General features: G+C 42.0%; 1 protein-coding gene across 1 annotated transcript in view; it reads left to right on the top strand.

The window, feature by feature from the left end:
- PCSK2 (proprotein convertase subtilisin/kexin type 2) overlaps nt 1-19,378 on the top strand; it is a 256,303-nt gene that overhangs the window by 110,958 nt on the left and 125,967 nt on the right. Inside the window, exon 3 of the mRNA XM_025469250.3 lies at nt 18,657-18,770. Within this exon, the coding sequence (XP_025325035.1) occupies nt 18,657-18,770 (114 nt within the window). The remainder of the gene's footprint in view (nt 1-18,656; nt 18,771-19,378) is intronic.

The raw sequence follows: 19,378 nt of genomic DNA, 5'->3' as shown, positions 1-19,378 counted from the left end.
AGATTCCCATTCTCTTTGATGCATTTTTTTCTTTTTTAAAATCAAATAAATACCTATTGAGTTCTGGGAACCAAGAAACAAAATGGGACAGGATTTTGTCCTATTTCGTCATACAAAGCTACTTTCAAGCAGCTTTGTGTGCTGTCGGGAAGGCAAACAAATCACTTCACTCACAGAAGATTAAGAGATGGTGTTTCGATTCAAAGTAAAATTCTCGAACTCTGGTGGGTCCAGGTTAGTCCAAATTGACAACAATTTCTAGCCAATTGCCCCTCCTTAAAATTCAAGACAGCACTCCCAGAAAGGCTGTAAGGATGTTCACAAAGTATTTTGCTTTTGAAATGATTTTGCTGGATGCATTAAGACATGCCCTGAATTTTTTGTCACGAATATAACATATATAGGGAGATCTATTCAACAAGTAAAAAAAAAATAAGACTCTCCTTGTCTAGAAGTCTCCTTGGAGCTATGGAGCACTTTCCAGATTTCAAAAATTAGCTGTGTAAAAGTGACCACAAATTACACAGCATGAAATAAAGCATGATGTAGCTTTTTAAAATGCTGACTCTGCATAAACAACCTAGTGACTTTCCCTTGCTTGTGTAACTATGGAGTGGTCCTATTCGTGTTTGAAAGTGGGAAAAAAACGTGAGTAGAAATCAGACCCTGTCAGGGAGTAATGGTATGCTGTCCACATGTAGGAGAGGTGGGGGTAGAAATGGTAATACTACCCTCAGGTACCCACCATTCTATGAACACAAAACTGTAATAGGGAAATGGCAGGGTTTTCTCTGAAACTGGGACAAAAATATTTTTTTACGTTCGGTTTTGTTTTCCCCAAGAAAATTACAGTTTAATGGTGGATACACCAAAACATGGGAAATGTCCAATGCTTTAAATGACTATTCAAGTCTCAACTGTGTGTTTAAATAACCCTTTTGCAAAGGAGTTACCAAAAATAATGTTGGCTGTTCTCAGAAGATGTAGCAGATATTCAAGAATGGGGAGGATGTGGGCAGTGATTTGTGCTTTAATATTTTTCCCAGTTTTATTGAGATATAGCAGACATACAGCACTGTGTAAGTTTAAGGTATATAGCATGATGGTTTGTTTGACTTTCATACATTGTAAAATGATGACCACAATAAGTTAGTTAACATCCATCATCTCATACAGATACAATAAAAAGAAAAAGACAAAATAAATTTCAGGAAAAATAGGAGAAAAAAATTTTCCCTTGTGATGAGAACTCTTAGATTTACTCTTTTAAGAACTTTCCTTTATACCTACAATAGTGTTAAATGTCATCTTCAAGCTGTATGTTACATCCCCAGTACTTCTTTATCTTATAACTGAAAGTTTGTACCTTCCTCCAATTCTCCCTCTCCCCACCCACCTCTACTTCTGGAAACTACAAATTTTATCTCTCTTTCTGAGTCTTTTTTCTTTTTTCAAGATTCCACATATAAGTGAGATCATACAGTATTTCCCTTTCTCTATCTGATTTATTTCACTTAGCATGATGCCCTTGAGGTCCATCCACGTTGCCACAAAATGCAGGATTTCTTTGTATTTTTAATGACTGAATAAGGTATGATTATATGTATAAATGCCACAACTTCTTTATCCATTCATCTGTTGATAGACACATAGGTTGTTTCCATGTCTTGGCTATTGTGAATAATGTTGCTATGGACATGGGTGTGCAGATATCTTTTCAAGTTAATATCATCATTTCCTCTGAATATATTGCTAGAAGTAGAATTGCTGGATCGTATGTTAGTTCTATGTTTAATTTCTTGAGGACCGCCCCCTGGCCCCCCACCCCCCCACCCCCCCCCCCCCACACTACTGTTTTGCAGAGCAGCTGCACTGGCTTACATTCCCATCAACAGTTGTGCATCAATATTTTGACACAAAAACATTGAGATATGAGTGAAAGTGCCCTGGGCAGGAGGCACATAGGCACATGTGAGGGTTTGTAAAGAGACTAGCCTGGCCAGATCATGGTGGAAGGATTGTGGTATGCAGATGTAGAATGGACAGATGGGCTGAGGATAATCTGGTGCCTTGAAGTCCAGGCTAAAGCACTGTTGCATTTTACAGAAAGAAATGGTGCTTGTAATTACAGAGAAGACTGGAACTTAACCCTTTGGGAGAGTGAAAGCCATTTCTCTAGTTAACCCTCTGTCTTGCCTACCAATCTCTGATTGAGGAGAGGAAATAGGCAAGGCAGTCATGTATAGGTCCGAGGAAACAGCATTGTTCTTCTGGCCTGATCTATCCCAAGCTCCTAACTTTGTAATGATAATTTTTTGTTTTATCTAGCCTCCAGTTTGTGAGTCACACCCACCTATTGATTCTTTCCCTTTGAGACCCCAGAAATAATGTTGCAAAGATAAGCCATTCCTTTGTGCCATCTTTGAATTTCTGACCCCCAGAATCTGTAAGCATCATGAAGTAATAGCTTCAAGCTACCATGTCTTGGGATAATTTGTGATTGCAGCAACAAGAACTAGAACACATTGACCTCTTGACTCACTGTTGGGTTGTCCTTGGTTCTGCCCACTAGTTTAATCGCCTTCTCAGATACAGTGCTGGAAGTGCACAGCTCTTTACCAAGTTCCCAATGTGACGAGGACTTGCAGCATCAAGATGGAATCTCTTCCCACCCCTGCTGCATATTTCTCTGACACTCTGAACAAATGAAGTGGTTGACAATTGCAGTCTGCTGTATATACTGCCACTAGGGTTCTTCCTGCTTCTACTCACACAAATGACACTCGGCCTTTGTGATTTATGGCTCCCAAAATGAAGAAAGCCACCACCAGTCTCTATCTCCCTTCTACCAGTTGTTCACTTTGGGAATGGAAGTTTCTCAGGAAAAGTGGAACAGAAGTATTGGCTGGAAACTGCTGAGGTGGAGCATGGGAGAGGATCCATAATAGCTTTCTCAGTGGTTAATAGAGTTCTTTTTTTCTGAGCTAAAATGTACACAGTGGGGCAGTCTGAGGATGATTATATCAGATTTTTCGCTGAAAGGTTATCTTGTCTTCAGGACATTACATAGATAGGCCATTGAACATGTTATCACTACAGCTTCACTGACCTAGTGCTTGGTAACAGGTCCTTCTAATTCTAACACTGGTTGGACTGGTGGTGGGAGTTCTCTGGGTGTGCTGTGTCTCCATCAAATTCCTTCATCCCTACAGAGATATCTTCATTTGGGCAAGTAATCAATCATCAGCCTCATATTCTTAGCTCCTTTGCTGCATATGGTAGGGAGAATAATGGCCCCCAAAGACATCCATGTCCTAATCCCTAGAAACTATGAATATGTCATGGCACATGGCATGGTGTAAAGTGGCAAACAGCTGACTTTAAGGTAGGGAGATCCTGGATTATCAGGGTGGGCCCAGTGTCATCAAAAAGATCTCTTAGGAGGGCAGCAGAAGAGGAGGTCAGAGTGACAAGGCAGATGAAGAGTCTGACCTGCTGTTGCTGCCTTTGAAGTTGGTGGAAGAAGGCCATGAGCCACGAAATGCAGGTAGCCCATGGAATGCAGAAAAGGCAAGGAAATGGATCCTCTCCTGGAGCCCCTATAAGCAAGCAACCTTGCTGACACCTTGCTTTTAGACTCTGACCTCCAGCTCTGCAAGAGAATTTGTGTTGTTGTAAGCCACTAACTTTTGGTAATTTGTTACAGCAGCCATGGAAAACTAAGATACTGCAGAATGAAAGCTGTTTTCTCCTTGCATTTGTCAGAGGGCAGATCTAAGCACACAGTGGTCCTGTACCTTTCAGGAGCACTATTGCAAAGTTGATGTATTATTTTCTTCCTTGGTTCTGCATCACTGTGCTGAGGCTCATTAACACCCCATCGCTGGGTGCTCTGTGCATACACCGAAGTGTATTAGGAATCAATCTCTCTGACCTTTATTTCTTGTTGGTGTTTTGTCATTTGTGAGTGGCTTGGCTTGACATATGAATTACACTCCAACTGCCTAGTGCAGGAAATGCAGTTACCAGCCCCTGAATATTTCAGACATATGCCAATTGCAATTTCAACACACATTTTCTTTGCCACCCTGTCAACCTGGGATTGTACCATTGGCAACTAATGAAATACCAAGAGGAGGAAGGAATTGGCAAAGCATCACTGTTGACAAAGGGGCTAACCTTTGAGGAAGATGAAAAATAGATGCCCTTTAGGAAGAAAGAGCAGAGGAAGTGAATCTTCGCTCTTTTTTAATTCTTTAGTCTATTGTCTGGATCCAAAAATCAAACCTTCTTCAAAGCTCGTTAAAGAAAAGGAGACTACAAATTGTCAGGGCTCCATGTAGCAGGCAGCTTGTTGGTTTTCTCCCCCACTGCTAGAAACAATGAAACAGTACTGCAACCTTTGTCATAGCAAATAAATGGTGAGTGTGCCCCTCCACACGGCAGACATGTCAGGCATAAAGAATGTCTAGAAGCAAACCACTTCAGGAGGGTTTTTCACCATGCACTCTCACCTCCTTTGTCTTAATTCTACCCCTTCCAGTGGCATCCAATTCTGAGCCCTGGAAACTGCCCAAGAATTTCAAAATTACCTTTTCCATAAATTCCTGTTCCTTGCTTGCACCAATTTCAACCAGCTTCATGGAGAAAAACCATCTAATGAAGGAGTTAATGCACAAGTGTTGGTAAATGGTAACACCTGGATGTGTTGCCTGTCCCAGAGGACTCATTTTCCAAATCTTTTCAAATAGACACATAATCAACATGGGTAATGAAGGCTTAGAATTCAAGCTTAACTCTTCATTGCTGGAATTTGGTCAGTGTGCAGGTGCTCAGAGGAGGTAATCTGGGTCACTGGAAGCTTTCTCTGGGCCCCTCAATTCACACCATTTGTACCACGACTCAGAAATCTGCCCTTGCTTGGAAAAGCAAGATGATTCTATAAGAGCAGATGGATTCTATAGCCATATTATTCATCATAATTAAGGATAATAATACTTATAGTATGTTTCATAGTTCCCAACAAAGGAAGATTATTTCATGTGATCCTCACCATAAAGCCTTATATAATCAAGAATTCCATCATCTCCATGCTATACATCAGAGGTCAACAAACTTTTTCTGTAAAGGGCCAGAGAGCTAATGTGTTGTGAGCCATATGGTCTCTGTTGCAACGACTTAAGTCAGCCCTCGGAGTGTGAAAGCAGCCCGAGGCAGCACGGGAATGGATGAGCACAGCTGTGTTCACCGAACTGTATTTACAAAAACAGGCAGCAGGATTTGCCAATCCCTGCTCTAGAGGAAGAAAACATGATCCAGAGAATCTGAGGGACCCACCTCAGAACACACACAAATAAGGAGCAAATCAATCCAGGACCGAATCCCATGCTTTCTGACTCAAATCTAGTGCTTAGTCACTGCGCCGCATTGCATTTGGGGCATGGTCTTTAGCATTTGATAGAGTCGTGACTTTGGATCAAGTCACTCATAATTTCCACCCATCCCCTTTCCCCCATGACATTTGTGAAGCAGCAGCTGGGACTGGGGTCCCATCATTACCATGCAATCATGGAAACATAATGAAGGTAACTAATCCACAGGACCAAACCAGGCCATAGACAGGATAATTTGTGAATCTTCATTGTATATTCAGTTGGATTCATCCATTCTTTCCAGAAGCCCATTATTGAGTGAGCGGTCTAGTCATTCCAGACACATTCTCACTCAGCATCCTCCCTCTGGTTCACCAGTAGAAGCAGACCAGGCACCAGCGGCATGGTGGAGGTTTTGTTGGGAACAAAACTTTAGGAAGCTATGTTTGTGTGTTTGCTGGAGCCATTCACTTCCAGTGAGGCACTGGGAGCCCTTTTTCTGTGGGTCCTGATGGCTTCTCTTCACTTCACCTCCAGGTGCCTCCCCAGGAAGATGGAACACTGTGTGGATTAAGTCAAGTGTAAGGACACTGGTGGGCCACAGCTGGAGTGGACAGGGGCAAAGTCTTCATCTCACTCCTCTCCTTGTCTCATTTGTCCTCCCAGAAACCTTCTCAGCTACACTGAGGTCCTTCTGTCCACTCATGATAGGAAACAACCATCCACATGGCCAAGGCAGGCTCTCTTCAACTACACTGTGTAGTGAATATATTAAAGCAAAAGCCTTGTTTTGCTTTTTTTCCATGCTTTCCTCTCAAAAGAACCTCATTGAGAGGACCATGTCATTTTGGCCAAAGACAGAGTTTATGGGTCCTTGGCACCATTGGCATCCCTAGAAAATTGTCCTCTCAAGTAAACCCCAGTCTAAACATCCCTTCAACATCTGGTTGTAATACAAACCATCTTTTAATATCCTTTTCCTTAATACAGTCCCCTAAATCCAGCCCGTGACATTCTTCCACCATCCTGGAAATAGGAACATGAAGTACATCTGTTAAAGCACAACCCCAAACCAGATACACACATTCCAACAACCATGGGAGCTGGAATTTTATCTTCTAAAGGCATTCCTATAGGCTGTCTCTGCACTTTGCTCAGCTAGAAACATCTTCTGATCCCTCTTTAATTACACTGACATCTCATGGTATATCTTGTATATAGTGCTTTAGATGATAGAAACCAATTTGTTGATATCTTGTCACTGAGATAAAGTGACAGGAACTGTGACCAGTGGTATGCAGCCATATCCTCTTTCCTCAATTGATGGTCTTCATTCTTGCAAGATAGGCAAATCTCTCTAAATGAGGGCAATCAATACTGTGCATTGAGCCATAATTGTGGCTTAACTCTGTTCTTTGCAAAGTTAAGCCCTGTGATTTGCATGTTACCAGGCTTTCTGAAAAGGCATCTCTGCATACTCTGGAAGGAAATTAAGCAGCCAGACTCTTGCCTGCTCCACCGCTCCAGTAACAGACCTTCTAGCATCACGTCCTCCCTCCCCAGACCCCTCTCATCTCTAGATCACTGTTTGGGTCTTGACAACCAAGACCAGCAGTAAGTGGCAAAGCAGAGGAGCTAGTATCTGAGTTTAAGATTGGCCTCTTTTGCCTGGGGGGCTCAGTGGTTAAGCGTCTGCCTTCGGGGCGTGATCCTGGAGTCCCAAGATCCAGTCCACATCAGGCTCCCTGCATGGAGCCTGCTTCTCTCTCTGCCTGTGTCTCTGCCTCTCTCTCTCTCTCTCTCTGTGTCCCTCATGAATAAATAAATACAATCTTAAGAAAAGAAAAAAAAAAGATTGGCCTCTTTCTTCTGTAATCTCCACATCACCCCCAGCAATAGCTTATCTGGTCTCTTGTATGATGAGCTGTGTTCAGCCGGTCAGTCAAACACTGAGATAACATAGTGCCTAGGAAAGGTAAAGTCAAAAAGGAGTGGAGCTGTGCTCTTCTTGAAGGTGGGTCCTCTGCATTCAAGAAACACATGCAAATGGACTCTAGCTGGTTTCTCTTAAAAGTTTTAATCTGTCTTTAACTAGCTAAGAGCAGTAAGAATGAATCAAAGGGGCCTAGGTTGCTTTGGAATGCACCATCCCACTACCTTTCAATGGGACCTGATAATTATAGCAGCAAATGCATTTATTGAGTATATACTATGGGCCAAGGGTCTACATGCATAATCTCATTTGATTCTTTCCATAATCCAAATTATGAAGTGGGAGCAGAGAAGCAACATGGCATCATAGGGAAGCATGTAGATGGTACAAGATAGCTAAGGTCTCCTACAAGTTTCTGAGGGATGCCATAACCAAGTATCACAGAGTGGGGAGCTTAAACAACAGAAATGTATGTCTCACAGTTCTGGAGCTAGAAGTTCAAGATCAAGGTGTTGGCAGGGTTCACCATGAGGGAAGGATCTGTTCCAGGCCTCTCTCCTTGGCTTGGAGACGGCTATCTTGACCTTGTATCTTCACAGCATTCTCTCTGTGTGTCTGGGTCCAAATTTCTTCTTGTTATAATAGGACCTTAGTTACAGGGGATTAAGGCTCACCTTAATGAGCTCATTTTAACTTAATGACCTCTTCAAAGATATTATCTCCAAATAGGATCACATTCTGAGGTCCTGGGGGTGAGACAATCAACATGTGAATTTTTAGGGGGACACAATTCAGCTCAGAACAGGCACAAACCATGGTTCTACCCTTGGCTACCTGTGTGACTCACAAGACACAACTCACAATACAGTTACTATTTCATGCCTTTCTTCCTAAACCCCCATTAGATTGTTGTGAAAAACAGCTGACTGTACATGAAATACTTACAGTCAGCTCTCAATAAGTATTGGTTGATATCAGGTCACATCTCCATTTTACAGGTGAGCAAATGAGACATCAATAGGTCCAGTAGCTGGCTCCAGATCTCACAGCAGGGCAACAGCAGGTGTATCAGGGCCTGTAATTTATGTCTGCCTATCCCAAAGACAAAGTTTCCATCTGCAATGCTTACCTTACCTCTTTTTCTGCAATATTTTCTACTGAATTAAAGTCAATATTCTGCCTAAATAGAAGTAAAGCTATAGTGTCCTTTCCAGGAAGTGACATATAGCCCAATCCATTTAAATTCCCCCCAGTATCTCAAAACTTGAAGGGAAAGCCCCCCAGTGTTTCTCTAGCATCTCTTGAGAGGAAGAACAGAGCCTGTCCCCGTTGGCTGCTGATTCTGTAAGCACACATGAGAAAGGACTTGGGTCCTCTCCCCTCCCCAGGAAACTGACACCAGGGAGGACAAGCAGGCCAGGAGCCAGGGGGGCCTTCTGACTTCACCCTTAATCCTGCAGCCCATGTGGATGGATCTTCAAGCCCACCTTCAGATGTCCTAGCTAATGTGCTGGGTGTGATGTTTCTGGAATAGATATTTTTGTTTTGGTTTAACCCATTGGGTGGGAGGAGTCCTCAGCCCATAATAAAAGCTAGGTAATTTATTGTACAAATAAAGAAGTTTTTAATAAACAGAAGATCCACATTCTTTGGAAAGCTTGCTGTAGTTTTGTGCCTGCCCACACATCCCCCATCCCAGCCAACCACCCACCCTCCCAGCTAGCACTAAGGGAATACAGAGAGATGTTTTTTTAGTGAGGAAATGGAATGTATTTTCTGATGGATGTGAATTTGTTCTCTTACAGAGAAAGCTCTCAACATTGTTGGGTATAGATACTCTGACCCTTGCTCTCATCTCATCAAATCGAATCATTTTGATTCCCTACCAGAGCTATATCAGAATGGGGACAAGAGAGTCACAGGAGGTGCAGAGGAGCTCCCTGCACACAGTTTCTCAACCCCAGCTTAGGAATCAGGTACCTGGAAAGCTTTAAGAGACACTGAGGCCAGGCCCACTCCCAGTGACTCATTTGACAAATTCCTCAGACTATTGTGCAGCTGGCCGGGCTTCAGACCCTCTGCGTGCCACCCAGAGGCATCACTGGATGCACCACAGAACCAGAGGGGGGCTTGGAGTTCCATGCTCCACAGGTTCTCAGCCAGGACCCGCAGCACAACATCCAACCCAGGGGGAGGTGGGGCTCTTAAGGCACATGTTCCTGGGCAATCAGACTAGCTACCTTAAGGTGCTAAGGTGCTGAGAGCCATATTTTTTTTTTAAGATTTTATTTGTCTATTCATGAAAGACACAGAAAGAGAGAGAGAGAGAGAGGCAGAGACACAGGCAGAGGGAGAAGCAGATTCCATGCAGGGAGCCTCATGTGGGACTCGATCCCGGGACTCCAGGATCACACCCTGGGCCAAAGGCAGGTGCTAAACCACTGAGCCACCCAGGGATTTCCGAGCCATATTTTTTAAAAGTTCCCTAAACTGTCATGTGTTGTTAGTGAGTGTGCAACTTGATGCAAACTTTCTAGAGGGCATTTGGCAATAATTGCTCTGTGGAAATTTAAAGTCACACACAGAATCATTGGCAATCCCATTGTTTATAATTTATCCTTGAAAAACTTCATCACAGCACACACGCACATGTGTGAAGATATTCACTGCAGCATTGAGTAGAACTGCAAAACAACAACAAAATATCCAGCCAACCAGAGTAGCCTTCAATAGGTGACAAGACAATTACATTTGCTTTAACTACACAGTAAAATAATGTGCATCTGTTAAAGAGAATGAGTTTTCATTAAGAACAGTGTGTTTCTTGATCCCCTGATAGTAAAATTAAAAGATACTACCAGATGTTATACCTATATTACAATAGATACAGATAGCATAGGTATTATAGGTATATTATATGTATAATATATAGATATTATCACATATAGGTGTAATATATGTAAGTCCACTGGCTACATATTATAAAATACATCTATATGTAGATAATAAACATATGGACAGGGGCACCTGGTGGCTAAGTCAGTTAAGCATCCAACTCTTGGTTTCAGCTGAGATCATGATCTCAGGTTCTTGAGATCGAGCCCCTAGTTGGGTTCCACGCTAAGCAGGGAGTCTTCTTGGGACTCCTTCTGCCCCTCCCACTTGTGCTGTTTCTCTCTCTCTCTCTCTCAAATAAATATCTTTAAAAATATATGGATATTATACATCAGTATTGTATGTATGCATGTATAAATATATACATATATAAATCTCTGTTGTAAATTGTCAAATTTACAATATCGTTAACAGTTTCCTATGGTTACCATACAAACTAGCACAAACTTGGTGGCTTAAAACAACTTCTACTTATTCTCTCACAGTTCTGGAGGATGGAAGTTCAAGATCAAGGCATCAGCAAGGCTGTGCTTCTCTGGGGCTTTAGGGGAGTCTTTCCTTGCCTCTTGTAGCTTCTATCAGCTGTCAGCATTCTTGGGCTGTGGCTGCTTCATTCCACCTCCACCTTCCCGTGGCCTTCTACTCTTCTCTGTGTGTATATTTTCCCACTGTGTCTCTTATTAGGACACTGGCCATTGGACATGTGTCATTGGATTTAGGGCCCACCCTGGTAATCCAGAATGGTCTTATCTCAAGATCTTTAATTACAACTGTAAACCTCCTTTTTCCAAATAAAGTCACATTCATGGGTTCCAGGGATTAAGGATGTGAGCATATAATTTGGGGGGATATGTAGTTGGAGGGGACATAAATTTGGGAGGGATATTCAATCTACTGCACCATAAAAGAATCATGCTAAATATACTCCTTTAAAAAAAAAACTCTCTCTTCCTATATAATGTGTATTAGTGCATACAAATAAACATTTTCTGTATGGACTCACGAGAAGTTATGAACAGTGGTCACATTTGAGGAGAGAGCTATTTGAGAGCAAGGAAGGGAAGAGGAGGATAAAAATGTTCCCTGCCCATTATATAACTTTCTGTACTGCTTTAATATTCTAACCATGCACATGTGTTATCTTATTTTTTCATTTTTTATGTCAACGGGGATTCTCAAGAAGTAGGGGAGGAATTATGTTTTTTTCTTTTTCTACTTTGCTACTTGAAAACAATTTCTATTTAATTAAAGAAGCAGTTCACCCAGGTGATCTGGATGTCCAGGTCAATCAGAGAATAAATGATCCAATCCAACCCCGTCCTCCCACAAAGAACCAGGAACAAAGGCAGGACATTGTTCTCTCCAGGAGAGCTGGAGACTAGAAGGTAGTAGGCATCTCCCTGCCTCCTCGCCTGGGGGTGACATCTTCAGAGGATGGGCATAAGGCTTTACATCTGCAGATCTCTCTACCAAGTGAGGATCTCAAAGCCTGGATCCCACCATGCCTCATCATCATTCTGAAAGGTAGAAATAGGCCTCTTACAGAGAAAGAAAATTGACCTCTAAGACAGTGTCTACCTTGAGACAGCTTGGAATCCCCTGGAGAGTCTGACTTGGTCCAAGTCAGTGGCCTGTGGAGGGTGGATGGGGGTTGCTAAAGCTCCCTAGGTGACTCGATGTGTACTCCAGCTAGAAGAAGCTGACCTGAGGACTGAGAAGGCGATTGACATCTGTGGACATTTCCCGTGTGCCAGGAACTGTGTTTCGCAGCTGTTTCACAGCAGTTAATACCACTTGTTCCTCAAAGCAACTCTCAGATGTAATTATTCTCATTCTGGTGGTAAGCAAAGTGATCTCAGAAATATCACTGCTATGTTCAAAGATATAGAGTTAGCAGGGGCAGATGCAGGTCTCAAACTCATATCTGTGGCACCACAATCCAGAGCTCCTGACTCCTGATCCAGAGCTCTTTCTACAAAACCTCATGGCTTCCATGGATGATTCTCACCCAGTTCGCTTATTAGGGGCTCCAGTCTTGGCATGAAGCAAACTTAGAAAACTTAGAAAAGTTTCACTTTGTTAACCACTCAAAAGTTTGCCATCAGAAAATCTAGAAAGGCAAAAACTATCACACATAATCTGTTTTTAAAAATGCATGGGTTTTGCATGCATCTTGCAACTTCTCTAAGCAAATGACAAAAAGTGACAAAAATTGTATGGCCTGAGGCTGGTGCATCAAAACATGCAGAATAGGTGTTGGCCATTTAGAAGAAACTCCTGGAGACAAGAGTGGAGCATTCTTTCAAGAAATGCTGATCACCAACATGCTTGATGGCACAGAGGATGATTGTGGTGTAGGAAAACACAGATGTGGAACATTCTGAGTTAGATTCCAAATGTGCAACAGCTTAGAAACATCCTAACCAATTTTTTTCCTAACATTTTCCCTCTACTTTCTTTTGCAAAAGTTATATATGGTTAAAGAAATCTTTGTCCAAATGGAACTATAAGAGCACTTCATATGCAAAATAAAGTTTACAAATGAGAAGGAAGCACTATGTCAAAGTTTAATTCTCAGGAGCTATAAGTAATTTCCTAGGATTGAATTAGTTTAATTCTTAGTGGTTGTATTAGTTTCCATAACAAAGTACCAACTAGGAGGCCCAACACAGCAGAAATTATCTCAAGTTCTGGAGGCCTGAAGTCTGAAGTCATGGTGTTGGCATGCCATGCTCCCTCTGAAATCTCTAGGAGTTGATCTCTCCTTGCCTCTTCCAGCTTCTGGTAGACCAGCAGTTCCATCGCTTATACTAGAATAACTCTGTTTTCTGCCCCCTCCCTCTTCACCTGGCTTCACTCTGTGTGTCTGTATGTCTTCCTATGATATGCTCCTTGTGTGTCTTTTTCTTATGAGAACACCAACCATGTTGCTTTAGGGGCCTATCTTCCTCCAATACGACCTCCTCTAAACTAATTATATCAGCAACAACCCTTTTCCCAAATAGGATCACATTCTGAGGTACAGGAAGTTAGGCCTTCAATATATCTTTCAGAGGGACATAATGAAATTCATGAACGTAGTAAAGAATATAATTCTTGGTGGTACAGAAAATAATAGTGTGACACAATCGACAGCATCTTAGGTTTAAAACTTCAGTATTTCTGCGAACTTGTCAGTTTTGTGTTTTATGTTTCTTTTCTTGTGCTCACTCCAAGCTAACTTGTTTTGTCTTTTGGAGGCAGCTCCTTTCTCCTGGCCCCTCTCCTGCCCAGCACAGTGAATGCTAATTAGCAGCTGTTTAATTATCAGCCCAGCAGGAAGTGATCCAGGCCCTGGTCCTTGGAGAGTTACATCCACTGTGAAGCTGTCCCAGATACTGGAAGGTTGACTGTGTCTTGTGCCTTGGCGGGGGGGGGGGGGGGGGGGGGGGGGGGGGGGGGTTGCAATGTGGAAAGTACAAAACATTTAGAATTGGTCAGCCTGTGTGACTCCGCCATGTTTCTGACCGCTGAACAATGGCTGCTAAAGCTTTCCTCAGCTGTAACCATACCATCTTGTTGATAAGATTCTATGTAGTGAAAATACCTTGTTAACAAAACTTGTAAAATAGAATGCAAATGTGCAGAGATAGTATCTGCCTCGTTCTAGAATGATCTGTAACTAGTACCTTGTAGATGCACAAAAACATTTGTTGACTCCAAATTCTTAACTGAAGAGAAAGACTACAAGAGGGAAGGAAGTGGAGGAACTTTCTTGAGTAAAACTTGTTCAATGCACATGTGCCAAACTAAGATTTAAAAGTTGAACCAGGGACGCCTGGGTGGCTCAGTGGTTGAGCATCTGCCTTAGCTCAGGTCATGATCCTGGGGTCTTGGAATGGAGTCCCACATCCGGCTCCCTGTGAGGAGCCTGCTTCTCCCTCTGCCTATGTCTCTACCTCTCTCTCTCTCTCTCTCTGTGGCTTTCATGAATAAATAAATTAAATATTTTAAAAAATAATAAGTAAACAAATAAATGTTGAACCAGAATTGCAGAATATCCATCTGGTCATTTCTAATAAAAGAATTCCCAGTAACAAACACTCCTGCTTTCTTATGTTTTTTATTTATGTAAATGTTTAGGTCAATGGACCAACTTGGGTGAGCAGTCTAAAATGAAACACCTAAGCTAACTGTACCTTATTTTTCAGGAAGGCAAGAAGCTGTGGTTAAGTTACATGGCATTGGTGCCACGTCGAAGTGGTAATGAAGGCTATTGTGTGTGAAAGGCTACAATTCAGAGAAGGAAGAGTGAATAAAAATGACCTTTTAGTTATAATGTGAGGAAGGAATTTAAACACTAGGAAATACTTCTCTGATATTAGCAACTTTATCATACATAGAATTATAACACTGATGTCTTCTCCAGAAGTCTTTAAAAACAGTTTATAATCTCATTTTTCTGCTAATGGCAATTTCATTTTGGGTTGAAAACAACCCAAATGACCAGTAAGAGAAATCATTGGGTAAATTATGGTACATTACTCTATAGGATATTTAGGTAGCTATTAAAGATTAAATTATGAGAGCTATAGAGAAGCATACTAAAATACCTAAGATAGGCTACATAGTGAAGAAAGAATCCATAATTTATCTATAGTTCAATTACTCTTATGTAAAAATTAGGTTTGAATGCAAATTACAATTGGACAAGAACCCAGAATAATTAAAGCAATTTATGGTATTCCATGGTATCATTGTGGGGGAAAAAACCACCCTCCAGTTATTTGTGTATAACAAGTAAAAGTATATGTTTTAAAGGTGTTCTCTATCTTGAAATTGTAACTGTGATCTTCATTAAGGACATGAAGATACAGGGGATCCCTGGGTGGCACAGCGGTTTGGCGCCTGCCTTTGGCCCAGGGCGCGATCCTGGAGACCCGGGATCAGGTCCCATGTTGGGCTCCCTGCCTGGAGCCTGCTTCTCCCTCTGCCTGTGTCTCTGCCTCTCACTCTCTCTCTCTATGTCTATCATGAATGAATAAATAAAAAAATCTCTGAAAAAAAAAAGGACACGAAGATACAGTAAAAGGTTCAGAAAGGTCCACAGTCTTAGAATTTTTAATTTTTAATAACACTAGATGACAAGATTGCAGACACCTACGTCATGCTTCGGCACTTCTGAGTTGCAAGTAAGGGTGGTGTCAAGAGAGTGCAGCATTCCAAAGCATCGCTGGTCTCCATTAAAACCTAATTTATGGAATTAAAAATTAATTTTATGGAAATTAATATAAAGTCTTTTCATTAGACTGCACTCAGGCTAATTGAGTTTGGAGTGCTATTGTCATAACCATTCCTGCACTGCTATCTAAAAAGATGAAATCCAACATGAGTCTTCTTGTTCATATGCTACTGAGAAGCAGCTACAAAGGGGAGTTTTCAAGTATCTGCATGGCAGCTGCTTTTGTTTAGCAAAGACCCTAGCAAAGGAACAGTGCACTTAATGAATGAATCCACTATGACAATGAATCCAATATGATGGGAATCCCTCAGTGAAAGCCCACCAAGGCTTACTATTAATGAGTACTGCAGATCAGGGTCTTGCTCAAGACCACTTCCCATCTGGGAAGATGCAATGGCCTAATTCAGGCTCCTTCCCAAGTGGAAGTGGCACTCCCACAGCTCTTCCCTGAATGCTTGTATCCCTAATAAAAGGGAAGATTCGGGATCCCTGGGTGGCACCGCGGTTTGGCGCCTGCCTTTGGCCCAGGGCGCGATCCTGGAGACCGGTGATCGAATCCCATGTCGGGCTCCGGGTGCATGGAGCCTGCTTCTCCCTCTGCCTGTGTTTCTGCCTCTCTCTCTCTCTCCTCTGTGACTATCATGAATAAATAAATAAAATCTTTAAAAAAAAAAAAAAAAAAGGGAAGATTTAAGAGGGATGTGCTGTGGCTCTTTACCTACACATATGTATAGCTGTATAGATAGATCTGTCTGTCCTGTGGCAGCTGTGAGATTACACAGCACATACCTCTCTCTGACTTTCAGGAGAGTAATCGACCGCAGACCCCAGCTGCTGTACTCTGAAATCTGTCACTGTGTTGGCAAGAGGCCATGCTTCCTAGGTGGCTCTAACCAGTGACTGAGCATAGCAGAGGCCTTGAGGCAGGCTTCCCCCCGGGAGACATGGGGGTAGTCTGACAGCAGACATTGAATCCCCAACAGACCTGCCAAACCTTCTGTACACTTTGGGGGGTGTTGAGAACACTTTTGCCCAACTGGTCACTCTCTCCTTTACAGGGTCAAGCTTGCATAGCAGTTTCTTACATTTTCTCCCCTAATAAAAGCCTTGCACATTTAATCTCATCTTGACATCTGCTTCTCAGAAGACATATGTATATGTGTGTGTATATATATATATTTTTTTATAATTATAATTTTTAAGTTATAGATATATATTTGAATCATAGTTAATCTTCACTTGATGGACACTAGTTGTGTCTAAATTTTTGCCATTATAAAACTATCCATCCATCTATCCCATGCTCTCAAATATTTTCTATGTGCCACAGTGAATATCTGTTGTTGGGATACCTCCAAAGAACAGAGCAAATGCCTCACCTACCACTTCTTTTCTACACATACAGAGTTTCTGCTAGAATTACAGTTTTTCTGGCAAATGAGCCCCAGGTCTGCCTGTGTCAGTGTGTAGAGCGAAGTAAGGAACCAGTCTTTCACAGCATTCTGGCACATTCCAGGGCAGCAAGGAAGGGGAGGTTTCCAGCCACATCTATGGTCTCTTCATTCTTCCCTGCCAACACTGTTGATTCGGATCCTCCTGTCTTTCTTCCCCGCTCCCACATCAGAGTTCTCAAATGCAAGCAACACAAATTGATTCTGGATTACTTAAGCAAAAGAGAATTTCTTGGAATGATATAGGGAACTCACAATCAGTGGGAGGCTGAAAGATTGGTCTTGGGGGAGCTCTAGGGCCAGGCTGTGGAACTATTGCAAAGGACCTTTTATAGGCCGAGTCTCGTGAATGAACATTGATATAAATAGCCTTCAAGGGTTCCTTCTGCTCTCACATTCCTTTCCCAAGGTTCAAATCCATACCACCTAAGCACCTCTGAGTCAGAGAGAATCTGCAGTTTCTTTGCAGATAGGTGTCTCACATTTCATTCCCACCAACACAGAATCTAGTGGACTCCAGGTAATCGCCCCAAATGCAGTGAGGATATTTGGGAAAAGAAGAAATGAATGTTGGGCAGCAAAATATTTTTAAAAATCAGGGGCACATAGAGGGCTAAGCTGGTGAAGTGTCCAACTCTTGATTTTGGCTTGGGCCATGATCTCAGGGTTATCAGATTGAGCCCTGAGTTGGGTATGAAGGCTACTTAAGATTCTCTCTCTCTTTGGGATGCCTGAGTGGTTCAGCAGTTGGGCATCTGCCTTTGGCTCAGGGTGTAATCCCAGAGTCCAAGGATCAAGTCCAAGGATCGAGTCCCACATTGGACTCCCTGCATGGAGCCTGTTTCTCCCTCTGCCTGTATCTCTGCCTCTCTCTGTGTCTCTCATGAATAAATAAATAAAATATTTTTTATAAAAAAGATTCTCCTTCATCTTCTGCCCCTCCCCCACACCATCCTCACTCATGCTCTCTTAAAAAAAAAAAATCAGTATGCAGCACACACTCTTTTCTACATTTGCACAGTTCCTGAGTTTGTAGATGTTCAGAGACAAGCCACAGCCCCTGAATGATAAATTCGTGACTGCCCAAGTGAAGGAAAATTTCTTGAATGGGACAAAGTGTAGCTGTTGCCAGGAGCCTGCTTGAACAACTCAGCTCCTAAGTTACATTTCCATCCAAGGTCTTGGGGCTCTGTCTGACTTTCCAAAATTTGAAGTATTACCATTGCCAGGACAGCAGTGCCATCCCTTCACTTACCTTCTAGAGCTTTGCTATGAACTGGCTGGCTCTCCAGGCAGGTTTTCTTTTGGTTTAAGGTTTGGTTTGTTTTGATTTTGGTTTTGACTGATTCCCAAATGTTATAGCACAATCCTGTCAACAAATATAAAAGCTTTCCAGCTTTTATGATGATCCCTGCAGTTTTCCCTTTCTCTCCCTCCCTGAATCCACATCAATCTTCTTTACTTTATAGAAGTGTTGTGTTGTTTTGTTTTACTTCCCCTAACAATCCCTTCTCCCCTTATCTTCCTTTCTTGGTTTTCTGTATCGAATTCTCATTTTAAGGAAACTCACTTTGAGCCATCACCAAGGCCAATTTATTCAGCACAGGCAGAAGCAAATGCTTTCGAAAAATAATCATAGAAGGTATAGTGTACATGAGATGAACTTGGCTTCTGCAGAGAAAAAAGCACCTTATATACAAATGGAACTTGAATTCATGGAAAAGAATTCCAGAAGAAGATGTTCAGGTGGAAACTCATGTAACATGCCAATATTGTCCTTTCAGGTAAAGATGGCCTTGCAGCAGGAAGGATTCAACAGAAAGAAGCGGGGGTATAGAGACATCAATGAGATTGATATCAACATGAATGATCCTCTTTTTACAAAACAGTGGTATCTGGTAAGCATGTCCATATTATTCCTAATGTTTCTCAAAAACAAAAAAAAAAAAACAAAAAAAAATGCATTTCTATTTCCTAGTTATTCTGTGGGATGTCAGCCAGCATCTGACTTCATGAACCTCTCTGTCCCCTCTGATATGTATTGATTTTCTATCAGCACCCATGCATCATGTTCTCTAATCTGCTTTCTTCTGGAGCTGCTAAATAGCCATGATCTCTGGGGGTTAAAGCTGATGAGATTGCTGCAGACTGTGAAAAAGCACACCAATACATAAGCATAAGAGAAGACATCCATGGGGCTTTGCTGGTGCAGGATTCAAGGCCCAGAAACCCAGTCTGTCTGGTGACATGAATATTATCTGGCTCACCAGCAGTCCTTCATGATTGGGTTGGGTTATATTTAAAAGAGACCCAAAGTTTCTAAACCAACCCTAACTGTAGGGCATCTTGAGGGGAAAGGAGTGATTAATTTAAAACTGTGAGCTATGCTTCCCCATTTTTAAGATTAAAAGATGATGAACAAGAGAGAAGACTAAATTATAGCCCCATGGACTGATACATTTCTAATCACAACTTCCCTCTTGGGTCTTCAGAGCTTGACCATATC

Source organism: Canis lupus, chromosome 24 (assembly GCF_003254725.2).
Source record: "Canis lupus dingo isolate Sandy chromosome 24, ASM325472v2, whole genome shotgun sequence".
In the NCBI taxonomy this organism is placed as follows: domain Eukaryota; kingdom Metazoa; phylum Chordata; class Mammalia; order Carnivora; family Canidae; genus Canis; species Canis lupus.
Note: the sequence above shows the minus strand (reverse complement) of the source record. Positions and strands in the feature narration are given on the sequence as shown.